The following is a 25558-nucleotide window of genomic DNA, read 5'->3' as shown; positions in this document are numbered from 1 at the left end:
CAAGAGTTATGACCTTGCTTACAAATCAATTTGATCACAGCTTCAACCAAGTGCAAAATATTCACAGTATTTCAAATGTAACAGAATAACCATTGAGCAGTATCATTGGTGCACCATTCCATGGTAAAAGTAACAATCAGTCTTCCAGAACACTATTGCATCAATGCATATATTAAACTGCAATATGATAGGCATTAAGGATTTGCTTCCAGAAACTTATGTTGTGACAAAAATTATGACAAACAGTATTTGTTGGGAAGCAGCCAGAACCTCAACAGCACATGGAAGAGCCACGTGAAGATAGATGTATTTAACTGAACAATTCACCCAAAATTTTGCTTTCTTCTGGCATAAAGCAGCAGGACCTCAAGTAACAATAAGTAAAATTAGGAATTCAATGCGTGGAGAGGCACAGGTGCTGATCTATGTCCTGTCCATTTATACTCCAGTTCACTCCAGTCCAATGGGGAAACTTTCAGCAAGACATTGGTTGAGACTTTAACTTTGAAATGAAAGTTCTTTAACGAAGCCTTAGCAAAGGACAGACAGAATTTTGTAAACATTATTCAAAATCATATTTAAAGAGAGCAGTCCAATGGCATTAAGTAACATTTTGTAAAACAAAGTTGAAACTGGAATCACTGGAAGCAGGTTGCAGGTTAGATAGATCTTTCCAGTTCGAAAACCCCAAAACAAACATCTTTTCTAACGATGATAGATGACCAGAAATTACAGTTTCTTTTAGAAAAGATAATTCATTGTTTGGGAAGCTATTTCCTTATCTCTTGTTCACACACGGTTGACACGAAGCAGTATTCCCAGCCCCTGGTGTTTAGTCAGCATTATGAAGAACATGAAAGCAGCCTGCATCAGGATCAACTCCACCAATGAGCCTTCAGAACAAATGCCTCTTCTTCATCCACCCCACCCAAAATGAAAAGTCACAATGTTAACAAAGTGTAGAGCTGGATGAACACAGCAGGCCAAGCGGCATCTTAGGAGCACTGAGCCACACCCAGAAAAGCCAGAATACAATGTACCATTTTAGAGCAGATCTTGAAGAGATGTGTCAATGCTAATATTGCAATGAAAAAAATCTGACAGCATGTGAGAGAAAGTAGTATCACTATGCCTGCACTCATCAGCAGATAAAAGAAAGCCAAAATATACAAGAAACATGGCAGAAGATCAAAGACAAAGTAAAATATTGTTTGAACTTTTCATCCATACAATCACATTACATAGTTATTAATATAAAACTAAATTTAAAGTGAAGATCCCTAAATATGCACTTCAGGAACGACCTTTACACCCTAGTTATTTGGCAAATCATTTCATAATCTATCAATTATGTGATATAAGTGAACAGTTTCATTTCTCACGAATACTGAATTCATTGAGACAGCAGAATGAATCGTCCATCATGTCTGAGTCGTTAAGGTTAGATGTTCAATATTTGTTGAATGATGATTTACCTTTGAAGTGGTTATAAAGAGCAAGGTACCATCATCACCTACTCATGACAAATTACATCTGTCAATCCCAAACTCAGTACGATATCAATAGGGTATATTGGAGGGTGAATGAAATTTTGCTTCCCTTCCTTTCCTCCAACTTCGACCTGGACTTGAAACCAATATTCAACAAAGCAACATTTCTTTCAACGAGCTGGTTCATCTGAAGGAAACACTGCAGCCAAGTACATGACATCAGAGCAGTCAGCTGGTTAGCACCCAGGAGCTGTAACTCTAGTGGATCTGTTCCTTCCTCAACCAGTAGGAGCAAGGCTAACTGGAGCACACCATCACAGCGAGTTGCACAGTCCAGGGATCAGTCTTACCCAAAGCATACAATGCACTTGTAAACTGGTCAAATTAAGAAAGCTAAAGAACAAGTCAGAGATAATGGGAACTGCAGATGCTGGAGAATTCCAAGATAATAAAATGTGAGGCTGGATGAACACAGCAGGCCAAGCAGCATCTCAGGAGCACAAAAGCTGACGTTTCGGGCCGAGACCCTTCATCAGAGAGGGGGATGGGGAGAGGGAACTGGAATAAATAGGGAGAGAGGGGGAGGCGGACCGAAGATGGAGAGTAAAGAAGATAGGTGGAGAGAGTGTAGGTGGGGAGGTAGGGAGGGGATAGGTCAGTCCAGGGAAGACGGACAGGTCAAGGAGGTGGGATGAGGTTAGTAGGTAGCTGGCGGTGCGGCTTGGGGTGGGAGGAAGGGATGGGTGAGAGGAAGAACCGGTTAGGGAGGCAGAGACAGGTTGGACTGGTTTTGGGATGCAGTAGGTGGGGGGGAAGAGCTGGGCTGGTTGTGTGGTGCAGTGGGGGGAGGGGACGAACTGGGCTGGTTTAGGGATGCAGTAGGGGAAGGGGAGATTTTGAAACTGGTGAAGTCCACATTGATACCATATGGCTGCAGGGTTCCCAGGCGGAATACGAGTTGCTGTTCCTGCAACCTTCGGGTGGCATCATTGTGGCACTGCAGGAGGCCCATGATGGACATGTCATCTAGAGAATGGGAGGGGGAGTGGAAATGGTTTGCGACTGGGAGGTGCAGTTGTTTGTTGCGAACTGAGCGGAGGTGTTCTGCAAAGCGGTCCCCAAGCCTCCGCTTGGTTTCCCCAATGTAGAGGAAGCCGCACCGGGTACAGTGGATACAGTATACCACATTGGCAGATGTGCAGGTGAACCTCTGCTTAATGTGGAATGTCATCTTGGGGCCTGGGATGGGGGTGACGGAGGAGGTGTGGGGACAAGTGTAGCATTTCCTGCGGTTGCAGGGGAAGGTGCCGGGTGTGGTGGGGTTGGAGGGCAGTGTGGAGCGAACAAGGGAGTCACGGAGAGAGTGGTCTCTCCGGAAAGCTGACAGGGGAGGGGATGGAAAAATGTCTTGGGTGGTGGGGTTGGATTGTAAATGGCGGAAGTGTCGGAGGATAATGCGTTGTATCCGGAGGTTGGTAGGGTGGTGTGTGAGAACGAGGGGGATCCTCTTGGGGCGGTTGTGGCGGGGGCGGGGTGTGAGGGATGTGTTGCGGGAAATACGGGAGACGCGGTCAAGGGCGTTCTCGATCACTGTGGGGGGAAAGTTGCGGTCCTTGAAGAACTTGGACATCTGGGATGCGCGGGAGTGGAATGTCTTATCGTGGGAGCAGATGCGGCGGAGGCGGAGGAATTGGGAATAGGGGATGGAATTTTTGCAGGAGGGTGAGTGGGAGGAGGTGTATTCTAGGTAGCTGTGGGAGTCGGTGGGCTGGAAATGGACATCAGTTACAAGCTGGTTGCCTGAGATGGAGACTGAGAGGTCCAGGAAGGTGAGGGATGTGCTGGAGATGGCCCAGGTGAACTGAAGGTTGGGGTGGAAGGTGTTGGTGAAGTGGATGAACTGTTCGAGCTCCTCTGGGGAGCAAGAGGCGGCGCCGATACAGTCATCAATGTACCGGAGGAAGAGGTGGGGTTTGGGGCCTGTGTAGGTGTGGAAGAGGGACTGTTCCACGTAACCTACAAAGAGGCCAGCATAGCTGGGGCCCATGGCCATCCCCTCAGTCTGTAGGAAGTGGGAGGAGTCAAAAGAGAAGTTGTTGAGTGTGAGGACGAGTTCAGCTAGGCGGATGAGAGTGTCGGTGGAAGGGGACTGGTCGGGCCTGCGGGACAGGAAGAAGCGGAGGGCCTTGAGGCCATCTCCATGCGGAATGCAGGTGTACAGGGACTGGACGTCCATGGTGAATATGAGGTGTTGGGGGCCAGGGAATTGAAAGTCCTGGAGGAGGTGGAGGGCGTGGGTGGTGTCACGGACGTAGGTGGGACGTCGGTTCCGCGTGGGACGTGGGACGTGGTTCCGCCGTCTTCGCCTCCATGCCTACTTCTTCAACCGGGAACCCAACCCTCCTTCCACTGACCCCTTCACCTGCTTCGAACACAAGTCCTCCTCCTGGACACCACCCCCAGGCCTCCTACCCTCCCTCGACCTCTTCATCTCCAACTGCCGTCGAGACATTAACCGCCTCAACCTCTCCACCCCTCTCACCCACTTCAACCTCTCCCCCGCAGAACGGGCAGCCCTCCACTCCCTCCGCTCCAACCCCAACCTCACCATCAAACCCGCAGACAAGGGTGGCGCAGTGGTAGTATGGCGCACTGACCTCTACATCGCCGAGGCCAGACGCCAACTCTCCGACACCACCTCCTACCGCATCCTCGATCATGACCCCACACCCGAGCACCAAACCATCATCTCCAACACCATTCACGACCTCATCACCACAGGGGACCTCCCACCCACAGCCTCCAACCTCATTGTTCCCCAACCCCACACGGCCCGTTTCTATCTCCTTCCCAAAATCCACAAACCTGCCTGCCCTGGTCGACCCATCGTCTCAGCCTGCTCCTGCCCCACCGAACTCATCTCCACCTATCTGGACTCCATTTTCTCTCCTTTGGTCCAGGAACTCCCCACCTACGTCCGTGACACCACCCACGCCCTCCACCTCCTCCAGGACTTCCAATTCCCTGGCCCCCAACACCTCATATTCACCATGGACGTCCAGTCCCTGTACACCTGCATTCCGCATGGAGATGGCCTCAAGGCCCTCCGCTTCTTCCTGTCCTGCAGGCCCGACCAGTCCCCCTCCACCGATACTCTCATCCGCCTAGCTGAACTCGTCCTCACACTCAACAACTTCTCTTTTGACTCCTCCCACTTCCTACAGACTGAGGGGGTGGCCATGGGCCCCAGCTATGCCGGCCTCTTTGTAGGTTACGTGGAACAGTCCCTCTTCCGCACCTACACAGGCCCCAAACCCCACCTCTTCCTCCGGTACATTGATGACTGTATCGGCGCCGCCTCTTGCTTCCCAGAGGAGCTCGAACAGTTCATCCACTTCACCAACACCTTCCACCCCAACCTTCAGTTCACCTGGGCCATCTCCAGCACATCCCTCACCTTCCTGGACCTCTCAGTCTCCATCTCAGGCAACCAGCTTGTAACTGATGTCCATTTCAAGCCCACCAACTCCCACAGCTACCTAGAATACACCTCCTCCCACCCACCCTCCTGCAAAAATTCCATCCCCTATTCCCAATTCCTCCGCCGCATCTGCTCCCACGATAAGACATTCCACTCCCGCACATCCCAGATGTCCAAGTTCTTCAAGGACCGCAACTTTCCCCCCACAGTGATCGAGAACGCCCTTGACCGCGTCTCCCGTATTTCCCGCAACACATCCCTCACACCCCGTCCCCGCCACAACCGCCCCAAGAGGATCCCCCTCGTTCTCACACACCACCCTACCAACCTCCGGATACAACGCATTATCCTCCGACACTTCCGCCATTTACAATCCGACCCCACCACCCAAGACATTTTTCCATCCCCTCCCCTGTCAGCTTTCCGGAGAGACCACTCTCTCCGTGACTCCCTTGTTCGCTCCACACTGCCCTCCAACCCCACCACACCCGGCACCTTCCCCTGCAACCGCAGGAAATGCTACACTTGTCCCCACACCTCCTCCGTCACCCCCATCCCAGGCCCCAAGATGACATTCCACATTAAGCAGAGGTTCACCTGCACATCTGCCAATGTGGTATACTGTATCCACTGTACCCGGTGCGGCTTCCTCTACATTGGGGAAACCAAGCGGAGGCTTGGGGACCGCTTTGCAGAACACCTCCGCTCAGTTCGCAACAAACAACTGCACCTCCCAGTCGCAAACCATTTCCACTCCCCCTCCCATTCTCTAGATGACATGTCCATCATGGGCCTCCTGCAGTGCCACAATGATGCCACCCGAAGGTTGCAGGAACAGCAACTCATATTCCGCCTGGGAACCCTGCAGCCATATGGTATCAATGTGGACTTCACCAGTTTCAAAATCTCCCCTTCCCCTACTGCATCCCTAAACCAGCCCAGTTCGTCCCCTCCCCCCACTGCACCACACAACCAGCCCAGCTCTTCCCCCCCACCCACTGCATCCCAAAACCAGTCCAACCTGTCTCTGCCTCCCTAACCGGTTCTTCCTCTCACCCATCCCTTCCTCCCACCCCAAGCCGCACCGCCAGCTACCTACTAACCTCATCCCACCTCCTTGACCTGTCCGTCTTCCCTGGACTGACCTATCCCCTCCCTACCTACACTCTCTCCACCTATCTTCTTTACTCTCCATCTTCGGTCCACCTCCCCCTCTCTCCCCATTTATTCCAGTTCCCTCTCCCCATCCCCCTCTCTGATGAAGGGTCTAGGCCAGAAACGTCAGCTTTTGTGCTCCTGAGATTCTGCTTGGCCTGCTGTGTTCATCCAGCCTCACATTTTATTATCTAAAGAACAAGTCAATAAGCTTTTACATTAAGATTCTTTTTAAAAAAAGGAGCTTGACAAGGGACTGCAACAAGGGTCAGTGCCTTGATACTTTATGTAGCTCCAAATGTCATGTATTACATACACAGCTTCACCAAGCAAAATGGCTCACTATTGACCGAGCAGATTACTGGGAAATATCTGGCAATAGTCAGTAGTTTGAATTCTGGATCGATGTTTGTTGGAGTAAGGTTTGCTTAAGAAAATATTAAACACGAGCTTGTCTGTACAGTGAGCAAGTAGTGCTCTTGAGACTCACTCAGTAACCCATCAGATTAGTTCTGAACTTATTCGAGTTCATCAGACAGAAACAAAGTTTATCCCTGTAGACATGGTTACTCACAAGTCTATGTTTCCTTAAAGTACAAAAGGGGCGAAGGATCTAAACCATACTACACCTAACTGAAGAGTATTTTCTTGGACAGAGTAGAACTTCATGTACTTAATTGGGAGTGGTCAATTCTCTTTATTGCAGCATTTGAACTGTTCCATCTTTAAAACGGTTACCATTCACTTCTATCAAAATCTACAGCATTCAAACACTGGACAAGATTTCAGAGTAGCAATGACGTAAAAGTGTTAACCCAAGAGCTGGTCTTCTAGTGAAGATTAGAAACAAACAAACATTTGGTGATAACAAATTGAAACGATTTTCAAAGCAAAAGTTATGTTTGATTATATGAACCACTACACAGCCAAGGAGTTATTGACAAATGCAATACTAATATATTGCAAGCACACCATCACTGGATTCAATGATTTGGTACTGATATGCCCTATCAATATTAGCTTGACTGTGTAATTCCCTTCACTTATCTCATCATTGCCTGAGACAGGCTTGTACTCCCAATACTTTACTTCAGTTCACACAAATCAACGTGCCCTTGCAATACAGCCCATATTTAGGACTTTGTTCTTCATTCTATTGCTGGATTTTTTTCACCAAGTGGATATACAACAGAAGAAACATTTGACACCTTGACTGTTACATTTTGCGAAGACCCCAATGATTGGATTGTGCTAGAACAATTTCAAATGCAGGATTAGTAATTGTTTTCAGGATGATTTCCATATGTGAAGTAAGCAAACCATGAAGGTGTAAGGGATGCCACTGAACTACAGTGTGACTGTGCCAATTTTTCTATCGAGAACACATTCAGTATTTTAGATTTTCTAAACACTGGCATATCAATGAAACAATCAACCATTCTTCAAAAGTTCTTCACTTCTTACACTCTTTGTTCTGGAAATTTCACACCATTTCTTTTCTTAAGTTCATTTACAGATAAAATGTAAAACAGTCTCTTAACCTTTTCATCCCATTCTATCTCCTAACAAGCAATCCAGTTTGTCACTCAATGAGGTCAAGACCACATTGGCTTGTATCCACTGAACGGAAAATGTACTTGACTCCTATAAGGCATCTATGTCCACTCACCCAAGTTGAGAACTTATTGGACCATGATGAACTTTGGCAAGGTTCTAATTAGGTCAAAATACAACATTTGAAGCCACAATAATGCACGCTTGCATTTCTATTCTGTGTAGACATTGTAGCTTATAAACTCACCAGTCTTTTGGCAGGTTGCACACCTTGGATTAACACCTATATGAATGTACATCAGAGTTATCACTTGCGCAGAGTTGGAGCTGATAAGGTTCTCCATTCCAAAAAAGTTGCACTAAGACTTTCTACAACATAAACAGCTGTCAAACGTATCTTTTGTTATAGGAATCAATTCCTTCCACTTATTTCTATGTCATGTGACATGGAAGTTTTAATTATTGAGGATATTGATTCTTTTTGTCAGCAGCAAAGCAGAGTCTGAAATCACTGTCCCAGTCCTCTTTGGATTTGGCAAAAGGCAATAGTTCTTGGGACTATTTATTTATTGTGCACATTAACAACAGACTTTTTGTACAATAATTATGTCATTATCAGCAACAAGATTGAAGCCTCAATACTTTGGTGAAGTGAAGCATTTCCCAAAGTGGTCTCCTTATAGGTAAGGCTTATAGCTTCATATCCACTTGAAACTGGGCTGCACTCCACCCAAAATAATTTCACACTAGATGTGTGCAGCTGTCAGATAGAAGAGACTCAATGATGCTGGGAAGTCAAAAAGGTTAAAAGGACAAATTCTTTAGGCATGGTACCAATTTCACTAGTATCCTTTCGAATCAAAAAAATTATAATGCACTTCACTAATAAATGGGACACATTGGCAACTGTATGGCTGCCAATGATGGAGCAATTAACAGTGTTGCATAGAAGACCAAAATTGGAAGAAATTGAAATCTTGGTGGTTTGTAGAGTTGGGAAGGTTTCATAGCTAACAAAAGGAACAATCTCAAGGGGATTTGAGGAGGAGAGAATTTTAGAAGAGGCATGACCAGAATAGATGCTAATGTAGTTCAGAAAGCACAGAACAGATCAGCAAGCAGGGATAATGGGAACTGCAGATGCTGTAGAATCCAAGATAACAAAGTGTGGAGCTGGATGAACACAGTAGGCCAAGCAGCATCTCAGGAGCTGCTGCTTGGCCTGCTGTGTTCATCCAGCTCCACACTTTGTTATCTTAGATCAGTAAGCGGGGCTTGGTTAGATGGGCTGTCCAGTTTCGGGTGGTAGCTAGTTGGCTCGCGAGTTTGGAGAAGAAAAGCTTGATTAACAAAATTTCTGCAGCAAATGCTTTAATCAAAAAGATGAGTTGGCTAATATTGCGGAATTGGAAGGAGTTGATCTTGGTGAAGATGCAGATAAGGGTTACAAGATCAACTCTGGGTCAATCCGGACATCAAGGTTATCGACAATCTGGTTCAGCCCCGGTGGCCAGAGGCAATGGCCGCGGAAAGACTATCAGACCAAAGTTGCCCTATCCTTAAACTGAACAGTTGCCAGCCTCATTATGTCATACCCTTGCAAGGACAAAAATCAACTGTGCGTTTACCCACAAATCAAGTGGATTAGATGTAAAATGATGAAACAGACCGTTAGAAAATTGAGAGTAAAAACAAGAGAAAAGGTCCATAAACTATTGAGCTATTTATAAAAGACGGAACAGCCTGATTAATAACTAAAATAGGTTTTTACATTAACATTCCCGCCTGTATTATATACATATGGCTATCGATTGAGTTACACCGCTGACCACACGGTGTTCTTCAGGCCGTGCCGCACGTTAACTGAAACCCGCCAGGCGCCCGCGGTCACTAACGACAAAGCAACAACTGACGAAAACATTGCCATCTCCTCCTCCCGCGCCATGTTCCTCACTTAAATGAGCCACAAAATAAACAGAGCGCGGTAACAACAAAACCCCCCCCTCACCTCCCTCCTGACGTTCAAAAGCGCGTAAAAGTCATCGTTATTAATCTCCTCATCCACCAAGGCCGCCGCCATTGTCACCTTTCACCCCGCAGCGGGGCACCGGCCTCTCGCCAGCCCCGACTGCTGAGGAGGGAATGATTCATCAAGAGATTCCCTCTCCTTTCACTCCGCCGAGCCCCTGTTTTCTGCCCTCTGGTGGCCTGGGAGGACCGAGTCCCGACCGAGTCGGAAATCACGTCGCGGAAGCATGAGTTTGGATGTGTAAGACTTCGTAATGGCCCGTTTCAGGCCGTGAAAATACCTCAGATATCAAATAGACGCTGGAAATGCTCAGCAAACCTGGCAGCATTCGTGAGAGGGGAGAAAATGTCTTGAGTATCATTTTCGAATGATTCTGACGGAAACAAGATGAATTCCTCCCTTAGTTTTGCAATCGGCGATGCCAATCGAAAGGTTACCACCTTGTTCGACCGTAGGCCCAGTTTGCTCGTAGTCACACAACTAGAACAGTCGGCCCAGAGTGAACAGCTCAGGAGAACAGCCAAGAATGTTGGTTGTCTCTGAGGCAGGGCCTTACAGGCTGAAGCTTACAATCTAAAACAAACATCAGTAGGCACCTGATGGAGGAAGCCCGTTCTATAAGGAAAACTGAAGGTGCAAAGATTTCCCTGCCGGTCATACATTTAAAAAAAAGTCTCGTCTGGCTGCTACTGAGAAACAGCCTCTATTTAACTGGCATTCTCTGTATGTGGAGAAAGCAAGAACTGCAGATGCTGGAGTCACAGATAACACAGTGTGGAGCTGGAGGAACACAGCAGGCTAAGCAGCATCAGAGGGTCCCGATCCGAAACGTCAACTTGCCTGCTTCTCTGGTACTGCCTGGCCTGCTGTGTTTGTCCAGCTCCACAGCCTCTGTATGTGTTGGGTTTTGATATTATAGTTAGCAATGTGCCCACAGCTCCATGAAAAAAGTTGACAATGAGTGTAATTCATATAAACTGGTGCCCAGCTACTTAGAGTCGGCAGACTATGTGATTATGCTGCTGTCATCAGTAATATTTCCCAACCATGGGACAATGTTGGAGAGCTGTTCCATTATGATTCGTCATAATTCTGCTGACAACACTTAAGCCTCTATTCCCACTTCCTGGCAGCCAATAAAATTTTGCCCAATGTTAAGGTCTCCCAAAGATTGTGGTAAGGAAACAGAACTTTTTCTTGAGGCAGAGAAAACCAGCTTCAATCTTCTGGAGGAATTTGTGACCAAGCAAATACTTGGTTTTCATTTGGTTGTTTGAACTAGAGAGGCAACAAGGGGTTTCAGAATTATAGTGGAGAAGGAAACCTGAGTATCATCATGTGAAAGGTGATCCCATTCCGACAGGTGATGAAGCCTGTAAATGCCCACCTTCCATTGGGATTGTCTGAAGTATCTTCATGTTTCTTCATTGAAAGGAGACTTGAATAGTACACATACACCATGACTTTCCTTCACCTGTTGGGCTCGATATCACTTGTAACATTTTCTCCTTTAACTTGTCACATTTTCTCCAAGTGAATGGTGTATCCTAGTTATGCCTGTCTCTTTATCGGTTATATAGAATAGCCCCTTTTAGGCCCACTCCCACAACTCTATCAGATACAATGATCACATCAAAACTGATTAACTCTGGACCTCAGTAGAAAGCAGCACAGATGACAGTATTGCTTCCTACTGCCATTTAGAATTAGTTCATTTTACTTCCAATTTCCATTCTTCCCTTACTTTCACCTGGTCAATCTCTGACTTTTCCTTTCCTTGACTTGTCTCTTTCCATTTTGCAGATCAGCTGTCCACCAATATACACGACAAACCCACTGGCTCCCACAGTTATCTTGACTACATAACCTCACACTGTCCTTCATGTTACCTGTTAGAATTCTTTGAAGAGGTAACAAGTATGTTAGACCAGGGAAACCCAGTAGATGTTATCTGTCTAGACTTCCAAAAGGCCTCTGATACAGTGCTTCACGGGAGGCTGCTGAGCAAGGTTAGGGCCCATCGTGTTCGAGGTGAGCTACTGGCTTGGATTGAGGATTGGCTGTCTGACAGAAGGCAGAGAGTTGGGATAAAAGGCTCTTTTTCGGAATGGCAACTGGTGACGAGTGGTGTCCCGCAGGGTTCAGTGCTGGGGCCACAGCTGTTCACCTTATATATTAATGATCTGGATGAAGGGACTGGGGGGCATTCTGGCGAAGTTTGCTGATGATACGAAGATAGGTGGACAGGCAGGTAGTACTGAGGAGGTGGGGAAGCTGCAGAAAGATTTGGACAGTTTAGGAGAGTGGTCCAGGAAATGTCTGATGAAATTCAATGTGAGTAAATGTGAGGTTTTGCACTTTGGAAAAAAGAATACAGGCATGGACTATTTTCTAAACGGTGAGAAAATTCGCAAATCAGAAGTGCAACGGGATCTGGGAGTGTTGGTCCAGGATTCTCTAAAGTTTAACTTGCAGGCAGAGTCCGTGATTAAGAAAGCAAATGTAATGTTGTCGTTTATCTCAAGAGGGTTGGAATATAAAAGCAGCAATGTGCTTCTGAGGCTTTATAAGCCTCTAGTTAGGCCCCATTTAGAATTCTGTGTCCAATTTTGGGCCCCACACCTCAGGAAGGACATATTAGCCCTGGAGCGTGTCCAGCGGAGATTCACACGGATGATCTCTGGAATGGTAGGTTTAGCGTATGATGAACGGCTAAGGATCCTGGGATTGTACTCATTAGAGTTTAGAAGGTTGAGGGGAGATCTAATAGAAACTTACAAGATAATGTATGGTTTAGAAGGGGTGGACGCTAGGAAGTTGTTTCTGTTAGGCGGGGAGACTAGGACCTGTGGACACAGCCTTAAAATTAGAGGGGCTAAATTTAAAACTGAAATGAGACGACATTTCTTCAGCCAGAGAGTGGTGGGCTTGTGGAATTCATTGCCACAGACTGCAGTGGAGGCCGGGACGTTGGATGCCTTCAAGGCAGAGATCGATAAATTCTTGATCTCAGAAGGAATCAAGGGCTACGGGGAGAGTGCAGGGAAGTGGAATTGAAATGCCCATCAGCCATGATTTAAATGGCGGAGTGGACTTGATGGGCCAAATGGCCTTACTTCCACTCCTATGTCTTACGGTCTTATGTTAAGGACTCTGTACTATTCTCACTGTTTCTCCACTTCCATTGTATCTGTTCCATTTATGCCATTTACTTCTCAACATGTCCTCCTTTTTCCGAGCTCTCTTCCCCCAACCCCACACCCTTCACTTCTGGTTGACAGGGCCCTCAGCTGCGTCCAAACCATTTCCCACATTTCTGCCCTCACTCATTTCTCTCCCAGAATAATAGGGTCCCTCTTGTCCTCAGTTTCCACCCCACCAGCCTCGAGATTCAAAGGATCATCTGTTATTTTCACTACCTCCAGCAGGATGGCACTACTAAACACATTTTCCCTTCTCCACTGTCAGCATTTTGCAGGGATCAAGCTCTTTCTGACACTGAGTCCACTTCTCTGTTATCCCGAACACTGCCCATGACACCTACTAATGCAATCATTGAAGGTTTAACATTTGCCCTTATTCCTCCTCCCTCCTCACTGTCCAAGGCCCCAGACACACCATCGGAGTGAAGCAGTAGTTTATTTGAACTTCTATCAGTCCAGTTTGCACTCGTACTAATGGGTTCATCCTATGCCAGCTGTAGTATTCCAATGAGGCCCAATTCCCTAAGGAACAACACCTCATTTCTGCTTAGGCACTTCACAACCTTCAGGACTCAATTTTGAATTCAACAACTTAAGAGCATGAAGGCTGTGCTCCATTTGTGATTACATTTGTGATGGGTTTGCTCTCGGCAAAACTGAACCTATTTTCTACTATTCGTACCTACCATTAGTATGTATTTTGCATCTGTGTTAATCTTGACCATGATTAACGCTCCTTTTGTCTTTTCCTGTGGGCACCCTCACCATCTGTTCCATGTATTTATCCTCTCCCTTTGTCAACAACATTACACGAAAGCCATCATTTTCAGCTCCTTTCAGTTTCTTAAAAGAGTCATAACAGATCTTTGTTTTTCTGTCCCTGGATGCTGCCAGATGTGCTATATTTTTCTGGTACTTTTTATTGTTCTTCAGCTGATGTTGTTGAGAGACAAGATATAGATAAATAAGAGGAATAGCTCAGGATAAATATTTTGGGGAACCTAGAACTGATACAATAGAAGAAGACAGAGAAGCTACTAGTTGGGATACATGATCCATACACTATGATAATTTCTTTATTCATTAATGGGATGTGGGTGTCTCTGGCTAGGCCAGCATTTATTGCCCATCCCTATTTGCCTTTGAGAAGGCCTTTTTGAAACACTGCAGTCCAGGTGTTGTAGATTGACCCCTTAGGGAGGAAGTTGCAGGATTTTCATCCAGTGACACTGAAGAATTGGTAACATATCTCCAAATCAGGATGATGAGTGACTTGCAGTGGAACTTGCAGGTGTTGGTGTTCCCATTTACCTGCTGCCCTGGTCCTTCTAGATGGAAGTGGTCATGGGTTTGGAAAGTGTTGTTTCAGGATTTTTGATGAATTTCTACACTGCGTCTTACAGATAGTACACAGTGCTGTTGCTGAGAGTCGGTCAACTGGGATGACAGTGGATGTAGTGCAAATCACAGGTTGCTTTGTCCTGAATTGTGTCAAGTTTCCTGAGTATTGTTGGAGCTGCACCCATCTAGGCAAGAGGATAATATTCCATTATACTCCTGACTTATGCCTTGTAGATGACAGGCTATGGAGAGTCAGGAGGTGAGTTACTTGCTGCAGTATTCCTAGCCTCTGACCTGCTCTTGTAGCCACTGTGTTTATGTGGCAAGTCCAGTTGAGTTTCTGGTCAATAGTAGCCTGAAGGATGTTCATAGTTGGGGATTTAGTGATGGTAACATGATTGAATTTCAAGGGACGGTGGTTAGATTGTCTCTTATTGGAGGTGGTCATTACCTGGCATTTGTGTGGTGCATGTCACTTGCTACTTGTCAGGCCAAGTTGTATTTGAACTTGGATTGTTTTATTATCTGAGGAGTTGCAAATGGTACTGAATATTGTGTAATCATTGATGAGCATTCCACTTCTGACCATTCTTGGTGCAAGATACTGGCGGGGTAGCAGGGCTCCCCAGGGCCCACCCACTTTCCTTCTTTGCGTTACTTTTGCTTTTGTTCTTTTCTTTCGCTTTATTTTCCTTTTCTTTAGAAAGGCGGATTGGTTGGCAGCACTGGTAGTCAGAGTGAGCCGCATGCGGAGTGGCAGCCGTGGCTTCTCCTGGTGATAGGACGCAGTGGCGGTATGGTTGTACTCCTTTCGTTCAGGGCCGGTGGCAGCGGGGTTGTTCTCCTGGCATTTGGGGCTGGTGACAGCAGTAACAGTGTTGCCCATCCAGCATTTTGGGGCCACTGGCAGCAGGATCGTTCTGTTTGATTTAATTAATTCGATTTATTTTCACATGTAGCTAAGTACACTGAAAAGCTTTGTTTGCAAGCACTACAGGCAGATCATAGTAAGCACGAACATATAGTTTATAGGTGAAAAGATCTTGGACAGTGTGAGCCTTATACGTTACACTGTGCAGGAATGCGCGAGGCAAGAACAACATTAACAAGATCAACATATTTGAAATTACAGAGTCCATCAGTCTAATAATACTAGGGAAAAAAGCTGTTCTTGAACATGCTGGTGCATGTGTTCAAGTTTCTATATCCCCTACCTGACAGAACAGGTTGTAGGACAGCATTACTGGGGCGCGATGGGTCTTTGATGCTGTTGGCAGCCTTTCTGTGGCAACAAGATGTATAAACAGGGTCGGTGGATGGGAGGATTCTGAGGAAGGTTCACCTGAAACGTTAACTCTGTTTTTTCCTTCACAAATGGTGCCAGACCTGGAGGGCTTTTCCAGCAACTTTGTTTTTGTTCCATGGATGAGAGGTTGGCATCTGCGATGGTCTGGGCTGTGCACACAACCTTCTGTAGTTTCTTATCATCCTGGACAGAGCAGTTGCCATAGCAGGCCATTAGGCACCTGGACAGTATGCTTTCTATGGTGCATCTGTAAAAGTTGGTGAGGGTCCTTGTGGAAATGCCAAATTTCCTGAGCCTCTTGGGAAAGAAGAGGTGTTTTTCCTTCTTGACCGTAGCATCTATGTGGGAAGTCCAGGACAGGTTGTTGGTTATTGTCACTGCTAGGAACTTGATGTTGTCAATCCTCTCAACCTGTGGTCTGTCAATGGAGAAGGGGATGTGTTTTCCCCCGTTTTTTCTGATGTCAATGATCACTTCTTTTGCCAACATTAAGAAAGATGTTGTTATCACTGCACCACGTCTCCTTTCCATATTCTGACCATTGTTGTTAGATCTGTTTGTAGTGTCTCCCAATTCGCACTGTGGTAGTATCACATAACACAATGGTGGGTATCGACTCCACAAGGATTGTCCAGTGGTCACTCTTACCAATGTTGTCATGGACAGAAGTATCTCCAGCTGGCAGATTGTTAAGGATGAGGTCAAGTATGTTTTTCCCACTTGTTGGTTCCCTCACCACCTACCGCAGACCCAGTCTCAGAGCTATGTTCTTTATGACTCAACCAGCTCGATCAGTGGTGCAGTTGCTGAGCCACTCTTGAAATGGACATTGAAATCCCCCACCCTATATTTTGCGCCCTTGCCACCACAGTGCTGCCTCCAAGTGTTGTTTCACTTGGAAGAGTATTGATTCATCAGCCGAGTCAGTCCTTGGTAATCAGCAGGAGGTTTCTGCACTGATATGTAAACTGAAGCCATAGGACTTCATGAGGTTCAAAATCAATGTTGAGGACTCCCTGGACAACTCCTTCCTAGCTGTTTACCACTGTGCCACTATTTCTGCTGGGTTTGTCTTGCCAGTGGGAAAGGATATATACAGGGATGGTGATGGTGTTTTAGACACTGTCTCCAATGTATGATTTTGTGAGTATGACTGTATCATGACTATTGCTCAGCCAATTTGTGTGACAGTTCTCGCAGTTTTGGCACTAGCCCGCAGCTGTTAGTAAGGACCATTTTGCAGGGTTGATAGGGCTGTTTCTGTTGTATTTCTTTGGTGCCTAGGTCGATGCCAAGTGGTCCATCTGGTTTCGTTAAGACTTCATAGCGAATGTTAGAACTGAGTGACTTGCTAGGCCATTTCAGATGGCAGTTGAGAGTCAACCATATTGCTGTGGGTCTGGAATCACATTTCGGCCAGACCTAGTGAGGATGGCAGATTTCTTTCCCTGAAGAACACTAGTGAGCTAGATGGGTTTTTTCAACAATTGACAACGGTTTCATAGTCATTAGTAGATCCTTAATTTCCATATTTTGTTTTTTAATTGAATTCAAATTCTGCCATCTGCCACGGCAGGAATTGAACCTGGGTCTCCAGAACAGTAGCTGAGTTTCTGGATTAATAGTCTAATGGTAATACCATGAGACCATTGCCTTGGAATTTAGGAATGGAACCACCTAATAACAGGGTACGAGTACCTTCACCACACATACTGCAATAGTTAAAGAAGGGGGCTCACCAAACCTTCACAAGGACAACAAGAGACGGATAATGAATGTAGACTTTGCCAGAGAGGCCCATCTGCTTTGAATTAATATATTAAAAGTTAGGAGCAATTCCACAGAGTTGGACAACAGAACAGAGTATGGTGTTTCAAACATCAACCTCATTGAATTCTGCAGAAATACTGAGTATGATTTCCACAATATGAGACAGCACCATGACCGCAAATATCATTTATGAAATGCCTGCTTTCAGTGCTTTGATAAAGCTACAGTACACTGGAAGCTACATGAGAGTGATTCAAATGTGGAGTTTTGGAAGTGGTGGGAATTCAGCTTTGAAACAATGGCACCATGTTCGAGGTCATGTTAGAAAGGAAAAAGCATGCAGTGAGGAAAAGAATTTCTATCCGACAGGCCACTTGTACAGAATTTACTATGGATCCTGCAGCATGTGATTACCTGAAGTTACCATGTGAAAAACATTGATCAAAGAGAACAACTCCTATAAGTGAACAACTCCACCGCGGCACGGTGACTCAATGGTTAGCCTCACAGCTCCAGGGACCCGGGTTCGATTCCAGCCTCGGGCGACTGTCTGTGTGGAGTTTGCACATTCTCTCCATGTCTGCGTGGGTTTCCGCCAGGTGTTCCGGTTTCCTCCCACAGTCCAAAGATGTGCAGGCTAGGTGGATTGGCCATGAGAAATTGTCCATAGTGTTCAGGGGTGTGTGGGTTATAAAGGGTGAGCCTGGGTGGGATGCTTCAAGGGCAGTGGACTTGTTGAGCTGAAGGGCCTGTTTCCACACTGTAGGTAATCTAATCTAATAGCCTTCATGGCAACAAAAATCTTGCATTTATGTAGTATCTATAAGGTAGAAAGATATACCAAGAAATTCTCAGGAGAATTATCGAACAAATTTTGTCAGCAAACCACATAGTAAAAGGTTGGGACTTGTCCCCCTCCAAATGTAATCAAGCAAAACTCCAGAATATTGTAACCATATGTTTTCATTATTCAGCAGAATGTTAGTATGTGTTACATTATTATAGTAATAAGAATTTTGTTGGGGTATTACTGACTATTACAGTATGGCATTGAAGATGATATTATAGGTATTTGGGATGTTATAGTAAGGAGTTGAAGAATATTCTACTTGAATTACTGGGTTTTGTGGTAGAGAGTTGAAGGCTGATATGAAATGGGGCTGATAGGTGTCACAGTGGTGTGTTCTTGGGTATTGTTGTAGCATGTTGACTTAAAATCCCTGTATGTTCTCATGTGTCCCTATCTTTGTAATCTACTCCAGGTTCTTAGCAGTCCTCCGATTCAGGGCATCTGCACATTTTTGGTTGTAATTGCTATACCATTTCCAGCTGGACTTTCAGCTCCTTGGGTCCAAAGCTTTGGAATTCCTTATTTGAACCTCTGCTGCTTTCTCCTGCTTCAAGATGTTCCATGAAATGTACTATCAACCAAATGTTTGGTCACCAGTCCAAATATTTCCTTAGCTTCAAACTGTGTTTAATAAAACTCTTTTAAGTCCCTTGGGTAGTGCTTAACTGAGTTAATGGCACTAAATAAATGCACATGTTGTTATTGAAATAGTTCTGATTGGTCAATGTTTCATAAAGGAGTGACACTCTTACCGAAAATGAATATGCACAGAAATATTGCATTATGTAAAAAGATGTCCTGGGAAAAATGGCAGGCTACCTGAAAAGCAGTAAAATAAAGAAAGGATATGATGATCTTTCTGTAGGGACATGAAGTTTAATGTCATTCAGCAGCCCTGATATTCATGGTCTTTTATAACAAAGTCATCATTTTTTAATGACTGACTGGAGGTTGGTAGTGCTGGATTAATGCAAGTCATGTAACTCTTCTATAAATTACATTCGTCAGCAGGTCCCAGACGAACAACTTGCGAAAAAAATGCTTTGGCTTGTCTCCATAGAAACTTAACATTCTGCAAAGAGCCCATCAGATAAAATGAATACCGACAGCACTATGATCTGATAAAAGTGTAGATTTTTTAACATTTCTTTTAGTACTTTTTGAATTTTGTTCTTATTAAGTGAGGAATATTGCATTTAGGAATGGAGCACTTTCGTTTTGTGTTTCAAATATGAAGGATAAGATATAGTGTAGAAGCTCACTTGAACAGCTTTTCCTGTTCTTGTATCATTTATCACCAAGAAAGAACAAGAGTGGCAATGTCAGGCGATATATTTGCTCTCAACTTCTTCTCCAAGCCATACACCATGTTTATTTGAATAAATTGAATGTATTCATGTTGACTGGATTAAAATCCTGGAATTTCCCAACAGGCAGCATCATGGCAACACCATCATCAGTTGGACAGCAACAGTACAAGATGAAGGTTCACTATCACTAACTTAGAGATAGGCCATCAGTCTAAACTTGCCAGAATCATCTAAATTGCCAAACCAAATCTTAGATCAACAACATATCTCAGCCTGAAACTGAACCCAGGAAAATCTCCTCCTGTTGTGGCAATTTCTAATGCCCACCACCCCTTGTCTTGTCCTCTGTAGGTCAGATTTTTAGTATAGTGTCAACTGTTGTTGAATTAGAAGCATTTTCATTCTGAGGATGTCCTACAGCACTTCACACTTTCGAAAACTAATCAGGATTGTATGTCGTCATTCAGAGCAATCAGTATAAGAACAGTAAGTTGCCACAAGTGGGGAATGAGATGGATGACCAGATAATTTGTTTAAGTGGTATTTGTTGAGGTACAAAAGGTCCAGATACATCTTCCAAGTGAATTTCTTGCATTTAACTCTAGTGAGTCTACTGTATTCACTCCTCACTGTGATATATTCTGTGTGGGGAGATGAAATGCAAACTGGGTGACTGCTTTGCAGGACACATACATTCAGTCCCTAAAAACAAACCTTCCAGTTGCTTGCCACTACAACACACCATTGGGCTCCCTGTGTTGTGGGTTCAAGGGAGTGGTGTGAAACTTCCCTCACGTAGAAAGGATATTTACAACTAACAGAGTCGCATCATAATAAAACAAAGAACTGTGGATGCTGAGGATCTGAAAGAAACAGAAATTTCTGGAGAAACTCAGCAGATCTGGCAGCATTGGGGAGAAAGCAGAGTTAATGTTTCAAGTCCACCAACATTTTCAGAACTGATAGTATCTATTTGGTATTTATGCTGATGACAGAGTGGGGAGAAGAAATGAGTGAATAGGTGGACACAGAGCCCAGAGAGGGAGAAAGACGGTTAGGCAGGCAAAGGAATGGCTGAAAGTAAACCAGGAAATAAGAAAAACTAATAATGGGGACAACGAGTAGGTGAAAATAGGTTGGCTGTGCTGAAAGCAGCACATGTTATGATGTGGCCTGAGTCTGGGGATGGGTAAAGGATTTGGAAGGAGGTGTTCAAGCCCTAAAATGATCAAACTTGATATTGAGTCCTGAAAGCTGTGAGGTTCCAAAGCAGAAGAAGATATTTTGTTCTTTCAGCTTGTGCTAAGCCTGCTGAAGCACTGCGGTAGGTCCAAGGCAAAAAACTTTGGCTAGGGAGCACAGCAGTGTGTTGTAGTGGCTGGCAATGGGAAGGTTTGTTTTTATGGACAGAATGTATGTGTTCTGCAAAGCAGTCACCCAGTCTGCATTTCATCTCCCCATGCAGAGTATACCACAGTGAGCAGTGAATACAGTAGACTAGATAGAGTGAAATGCAAGAAATTCACTTGGAAGATGTATCTGGACCTTTTAAACAAGAGGGGAGGTAAATAGGCAAGTTTGTGATTACATGAGAAGTGTCGGGAGTGGAGGAGGAGTGGACCAGGGCATCCCAGAGGGAATGGTCCCTGGGAAATGTTGACAATGGAGGGACAGGAAATATTTGTCTGGTGGTAGCTTCTGCCAGAGATGGCGAAAATGGTGAGCCCCATGATCTGGGTTTAAGCTGAATCCAAGTTCCAGAGTCAAAAAGCAAAAAATTAATGTGCTGCAGCATCTAGACCCAAGAAATATGCAACAAAAATAGAAAATGCTGGAAATACCCAGCAGGATATCAATCTTTTTCACAAATGCTGAGCGACATGCTGAGTGTTTCATCTTTTCATTTTTGTTTTAGATTTCCTGCCATACAGTTTTTATTTCTCTTCTTATTCCAAGCAATGCATTTTTCCTAAATAAATGATGATGAACTGAATGAGTACTATGAAAATGAGTTTCATGTTAAGCTAATTGAAGTTCTGCATTAACTTCCTTTGTATATGGTATCAAGCTTTCACTACTAGTGTACCAACTGCACTTGGTATCCCACTGGTGTCACTAGTGTTCCAGTACCAGGTCCAAGTGACCATTCTTTCTTCAACAGCATAGGCATTGAATATTGATACACTGTGGAGTATAAACTGCCTTAAAAATAAGTTTTCTTCTACATATCTGCACCATCAGTAAAAACAATCTATTTCTATTTTGTAGTATTGTCCATCTATGCCACTATCCCAGCTCATCTGCTACTGAAATCCTCTCCATGCCTTTACAACTTCAAGGCTTGGTGATTCCAAAGCAATCTTGGCTACCTTTCACATTTTCTCTAAACAAACTTGAGGTCAAAGCCTTGCTGCTGATGTTCCAATTCACCCTCAGTCTTTGTCACACTTCACACCTTGTACTTGCTGACTGTCATTGGCTACTGATTAATCATACCCTGCATTACAAGATTCCCATCCTTGTTTCCAAATCCTTTTATAGCCTGACACCTCCCAAGCTCGATAATCTCTGCCAAAACCCCAGAATACCTGTGCACTGTCATCAGGGACTTGTTTTAATCAACCCTACCATTGATGGCTGTGCCTTCAGTTGCCAAGACTCTAAACAGTAGCCTTCTTTTCCTAAGTTTCCTCCCTGTCAATGTCTCTTTACTTTTATAAAATTACTTTTTTAACCTAACATTTGGTCATGTGCTCTTTGTTTGGTTTGATGATAAATTTTGTTTGATTACACTTGTAAAGCATCTTAAGACTTTTTATTACATTAGACACTATATAAAAACAAGTTACTGTTGAAGGCAAGCCAGCCAATCTCATCTTGACCAATTTCCACACAGTGTGTTTTCCAGTGATGATTACTGCATAGTGATCAGGGGTGAGAATCCTGGTGGATTGTCACTCCCCCTAGCTTGCCAATTAAGGCCAATTTTAACAACTTAGCTGAAGCTGGCTGACATAGCACAGGGCAGAGGTCTCATGCCTCGGACCTTTCTGATTTGTATAACTCAGCTCCACCTGACATGATTTTATTACTAAGGATATAAAAACTGATTTCTCCAAATAAATTAATTTTTATATCACTGTGTAGCTTATAGCTTTTCTTCTTGTGTGTGCTGCTGCTGATGTGTGTCGAAAATCGATTATACACTTAACAGAAGTGCGTTGTGCTGACATCTCCATGGCAATCAGCCCAGTTTGTACAGTTACTTCTATCCTGGAGTGAATCCAGAGTTGCTTCAGCTGAGCTAGAAGAATGTGGCTGGCATAGAAGAATGTGGCTGGCAGACATAATGTTGAAATCTTGAATTCTGGATTGCTACCAGAGTATTAACTCTTCTCTCGACAGGTAGTCTGGTAGTTTAAGTATCACAGTAAAGCATCTTAACGGAGATCTGACTGTCACTCAAATCTGCTGGCCAAAGGAAAGCATAAAGTAACTTCCTTGACATTCTTAATTTTGAAACATTATGAACATATATAGACCACTGAGCTGAATAAACACCATCCTCCTTTGTGTGGGCATCCTTGTCTCTGAAATTCCCTTTTAAGTTCTCACCTTAAGGTTACTTTTAAATTCCGCATTTTTTGAGCGAGCTTTTAGTACTGTCCAAATATCTCTCTATGTGATAATCGGAACTGCAAATGCTGGAGAATCCAAGATAATAAAGTGTGAAGCTGGATGAACACAGCAGGCCAAGCAGCATCTCAGGAGCACAAAAGCTGACGTTTCGGGCCTAGACCCTTCATCAGAGATGGGGATGGGGTGAGCGTTCTGGAATAAATAGGGAGAGAGGGGGAGGCGGACCGAAGATGGAGAGAAAAGAAGATAGGTGGAGAGGAGAGTATAGGTGGGGAGGTAGGGAGGGGATAGGTCAGTCCAGGGAACACTGACAGGTCAAGGAGGTGGGATGAGGTTAGTAGGTAGGAGATGGAAGTGCGGCTTGGGGTGGGATGAAGGGATGGGTGAGAGTAAGAACAGGTCAGGGAGGCAGAGACAGGTTGGACTGGTTTTGGGATGCAGTTGGGGGGGAGGGGAAGAGCTGGGCTGGTTGTGTGGTACAGTGGGGGGAGGGGATGAACTGGGCTGGTTTTGGGATGCGGTGGGGGAAGGGGAGATTTTGAAGCTGGTGAAGTCCACATTGATTCCATTGGGCTGCAGGGTTCCCAAGCGGAATATGAGTTGCTGTTCCTGCAACTTTCGGGTGGCATCATTGTGGCACTGCAGGAGGCCCATGATGGACATGTCGTCTAAAGAATGGGAGGGGGAGTTGAAATGATTTGCGACTGGGAGGTGCAGTTGTTTATTGCGAACCAAGCGGAGGTGTTCTGCAAAGCGGTCCCCAAGCCTCCGCTTGGTTTCCCCAATGTAGAGGAAGCCACACCGGGTACAATGGATACAGTATACCACATTGGCAGATGTGCAGGTGAACCTCTGCTTAATGTGGAAAGTCATCTTGGGGCCTGGGATAGGGGTGAGGGAGGAGGTTTGGGGGCAAGTGTAGCATTTCCTGCGGTTGCAGTGGAAGGTGCCAGGTGTGGCGGGGGCGCGGTGTGAGGGATGCCCTTGACCGCGTCTCCCGCATTTCCCGCAACACATCCCTCACACCCTGCCCCCACCACAACCGCCCAAAGAGGATCCCCCTCGTTCTCACACACCACCCCACCAACCTCCGGATACAACGCAGCATCCTCCGACACTTCTGCCATCTACAATCCGACCCTACCACCCAAGACATTTTTCCATCCCCACCCTTGTCTGCTTTCCGGAGAGACCACTCTCTCCGTGACTCCCTTGATTGCTCCACACTCCCCTCCAACCCCACCACTCCCGGCACCTTCACCTGCAACCGCAGGAAATGCTACACTTGCCGCCAAACCTCCTCCCTCACCCCTATCTCAGGCCCCAAGACGACTTTCCATATTAAGCAGAGGTTCACCTGCACATCTGCCAATGTGGTATACTGTATCCATTGTACACGGTGTGGCTTCCCCTACGTTGGGGAAACCAAGCGGAGGCTTGGGGACCGCTTTGCAGAACACCTCCGCTCAGTTCGCAATAAACAACTGCACCTCCCAGTTGCGAACCATTTCCACTCCCCCTCCCATTCTTTAGACAACATGTCCATCATGGGCCTCCTGCAGTGCCACAATGATGCCACCCGAAGGTTGCAGGAATAGCAACTCATATTCCGCTTGGGAACCCTGCAGCCCAATGGAATCAATGTAGACTTCACCAGCTTCAAAATCTCCCCTTCCCCCACCGCATCCCAAAGCCAGCCCAGTTCATCCCCTCCCCCCACTGTACCACACAACCAGCCCAGCTCTTCCCCTCCCCCCCAAATGCATCCCAAAACCAGCCCAGCCTGTCTCTGCCTCCCTAACCTGTTCTTTCTCTCACCCATCCCTTCCTCCCACCCCAAGCCGCACCTCCATTTCCTACCTACTAACCTCATTCCACCTCCTTGACCTGTCCGTCTTCCCTGGACTGACCTGTCCCCTCCCTACCTCCCCACCTATACTCTCCTCTCCACCTATCTTCTTTTCTCTCCATCTTCGGTCCGCCTCCCCCTCTCTCCCTATTTATTCCAGAACCCTCACCCCATCCCCCTCTCTGATGAAGGGTCTAGGCTAGAAACGTCAGCTTTTGTGCTCCTGAAATGCTGCTTGGCCAGTGTGTTCATCCAGCTTCACACTTTATTATCTCTCTGTGTGGTTTGGTATCATATTTTTGCCAAAAATCTCTCTTCCTTTGGATCATTTTACCATGTTAAAGGAGGGGTGAGAATTGAGAATCTTTCTTTGTTCCTCTCAATATCATTTTTTTCTCCTCCTTTCCTCAACTGCTGACTTCTTACTTGGGTATAATTTTCTCTGGGTTTCCACTGCCTCTTATACTTCAACATATTTCCAAAGCCCCTGCTCCAGATATTTGAGGTCATAATGCAGTCAACATTTGCAGGGCAATGCTGCGGCACAGCTGCATTGTTGGAGATGCTCAAGAATTTCTCAA

At 45.4% G+C, this 25558-nt stretch overlaps 1 protein-coding gene across 1 annotated transcript in view; it reads right to left on the bottom strand.

Annotated features, from left to right (window-relative positions):
• The window catches only part of LOC125466793 (dnaJ homolog subfamily C member 11), a 47706-nt gene extending 37885 nt beyond the window's left edge, over positions 1 to 9821 (bottom strand). Inside the window, exon 1 of the mRNA XM_048561822.1 lies at positions 9689 to 9821. Coding sequence (XP_048417779.1) covers positions 9689 to 9760 — 72 coding nt within the window. The 5' untranslated portion in view covers positions 9761 to 9821. The remainder of the gene's footprint in view (positions 1 to 9688) is intronic.
• Between the last annotated feature and the right edge of the window lie 15737 nt (positions 9822 to 25558).

Source organism: Stegostoma tigrinum, chromosome 28, assembly GCF_030684315.1.
Source record: "Stegostoma tigrinum isolate sSteTig4 chromosome 28, sSteTig4.hap1, whole genome shotgun sequence".
NCBI classification, from domain to species: Eukaryota; Metazoa; Chordata; class Chondrichthyes; order Orectolobiformes; family Stegostomatidae; genus Stegostoma; species Stegostoma tigrinum.
This window is presented reverse-complemented; position numbering and strand designations above follow the sequence as displayed.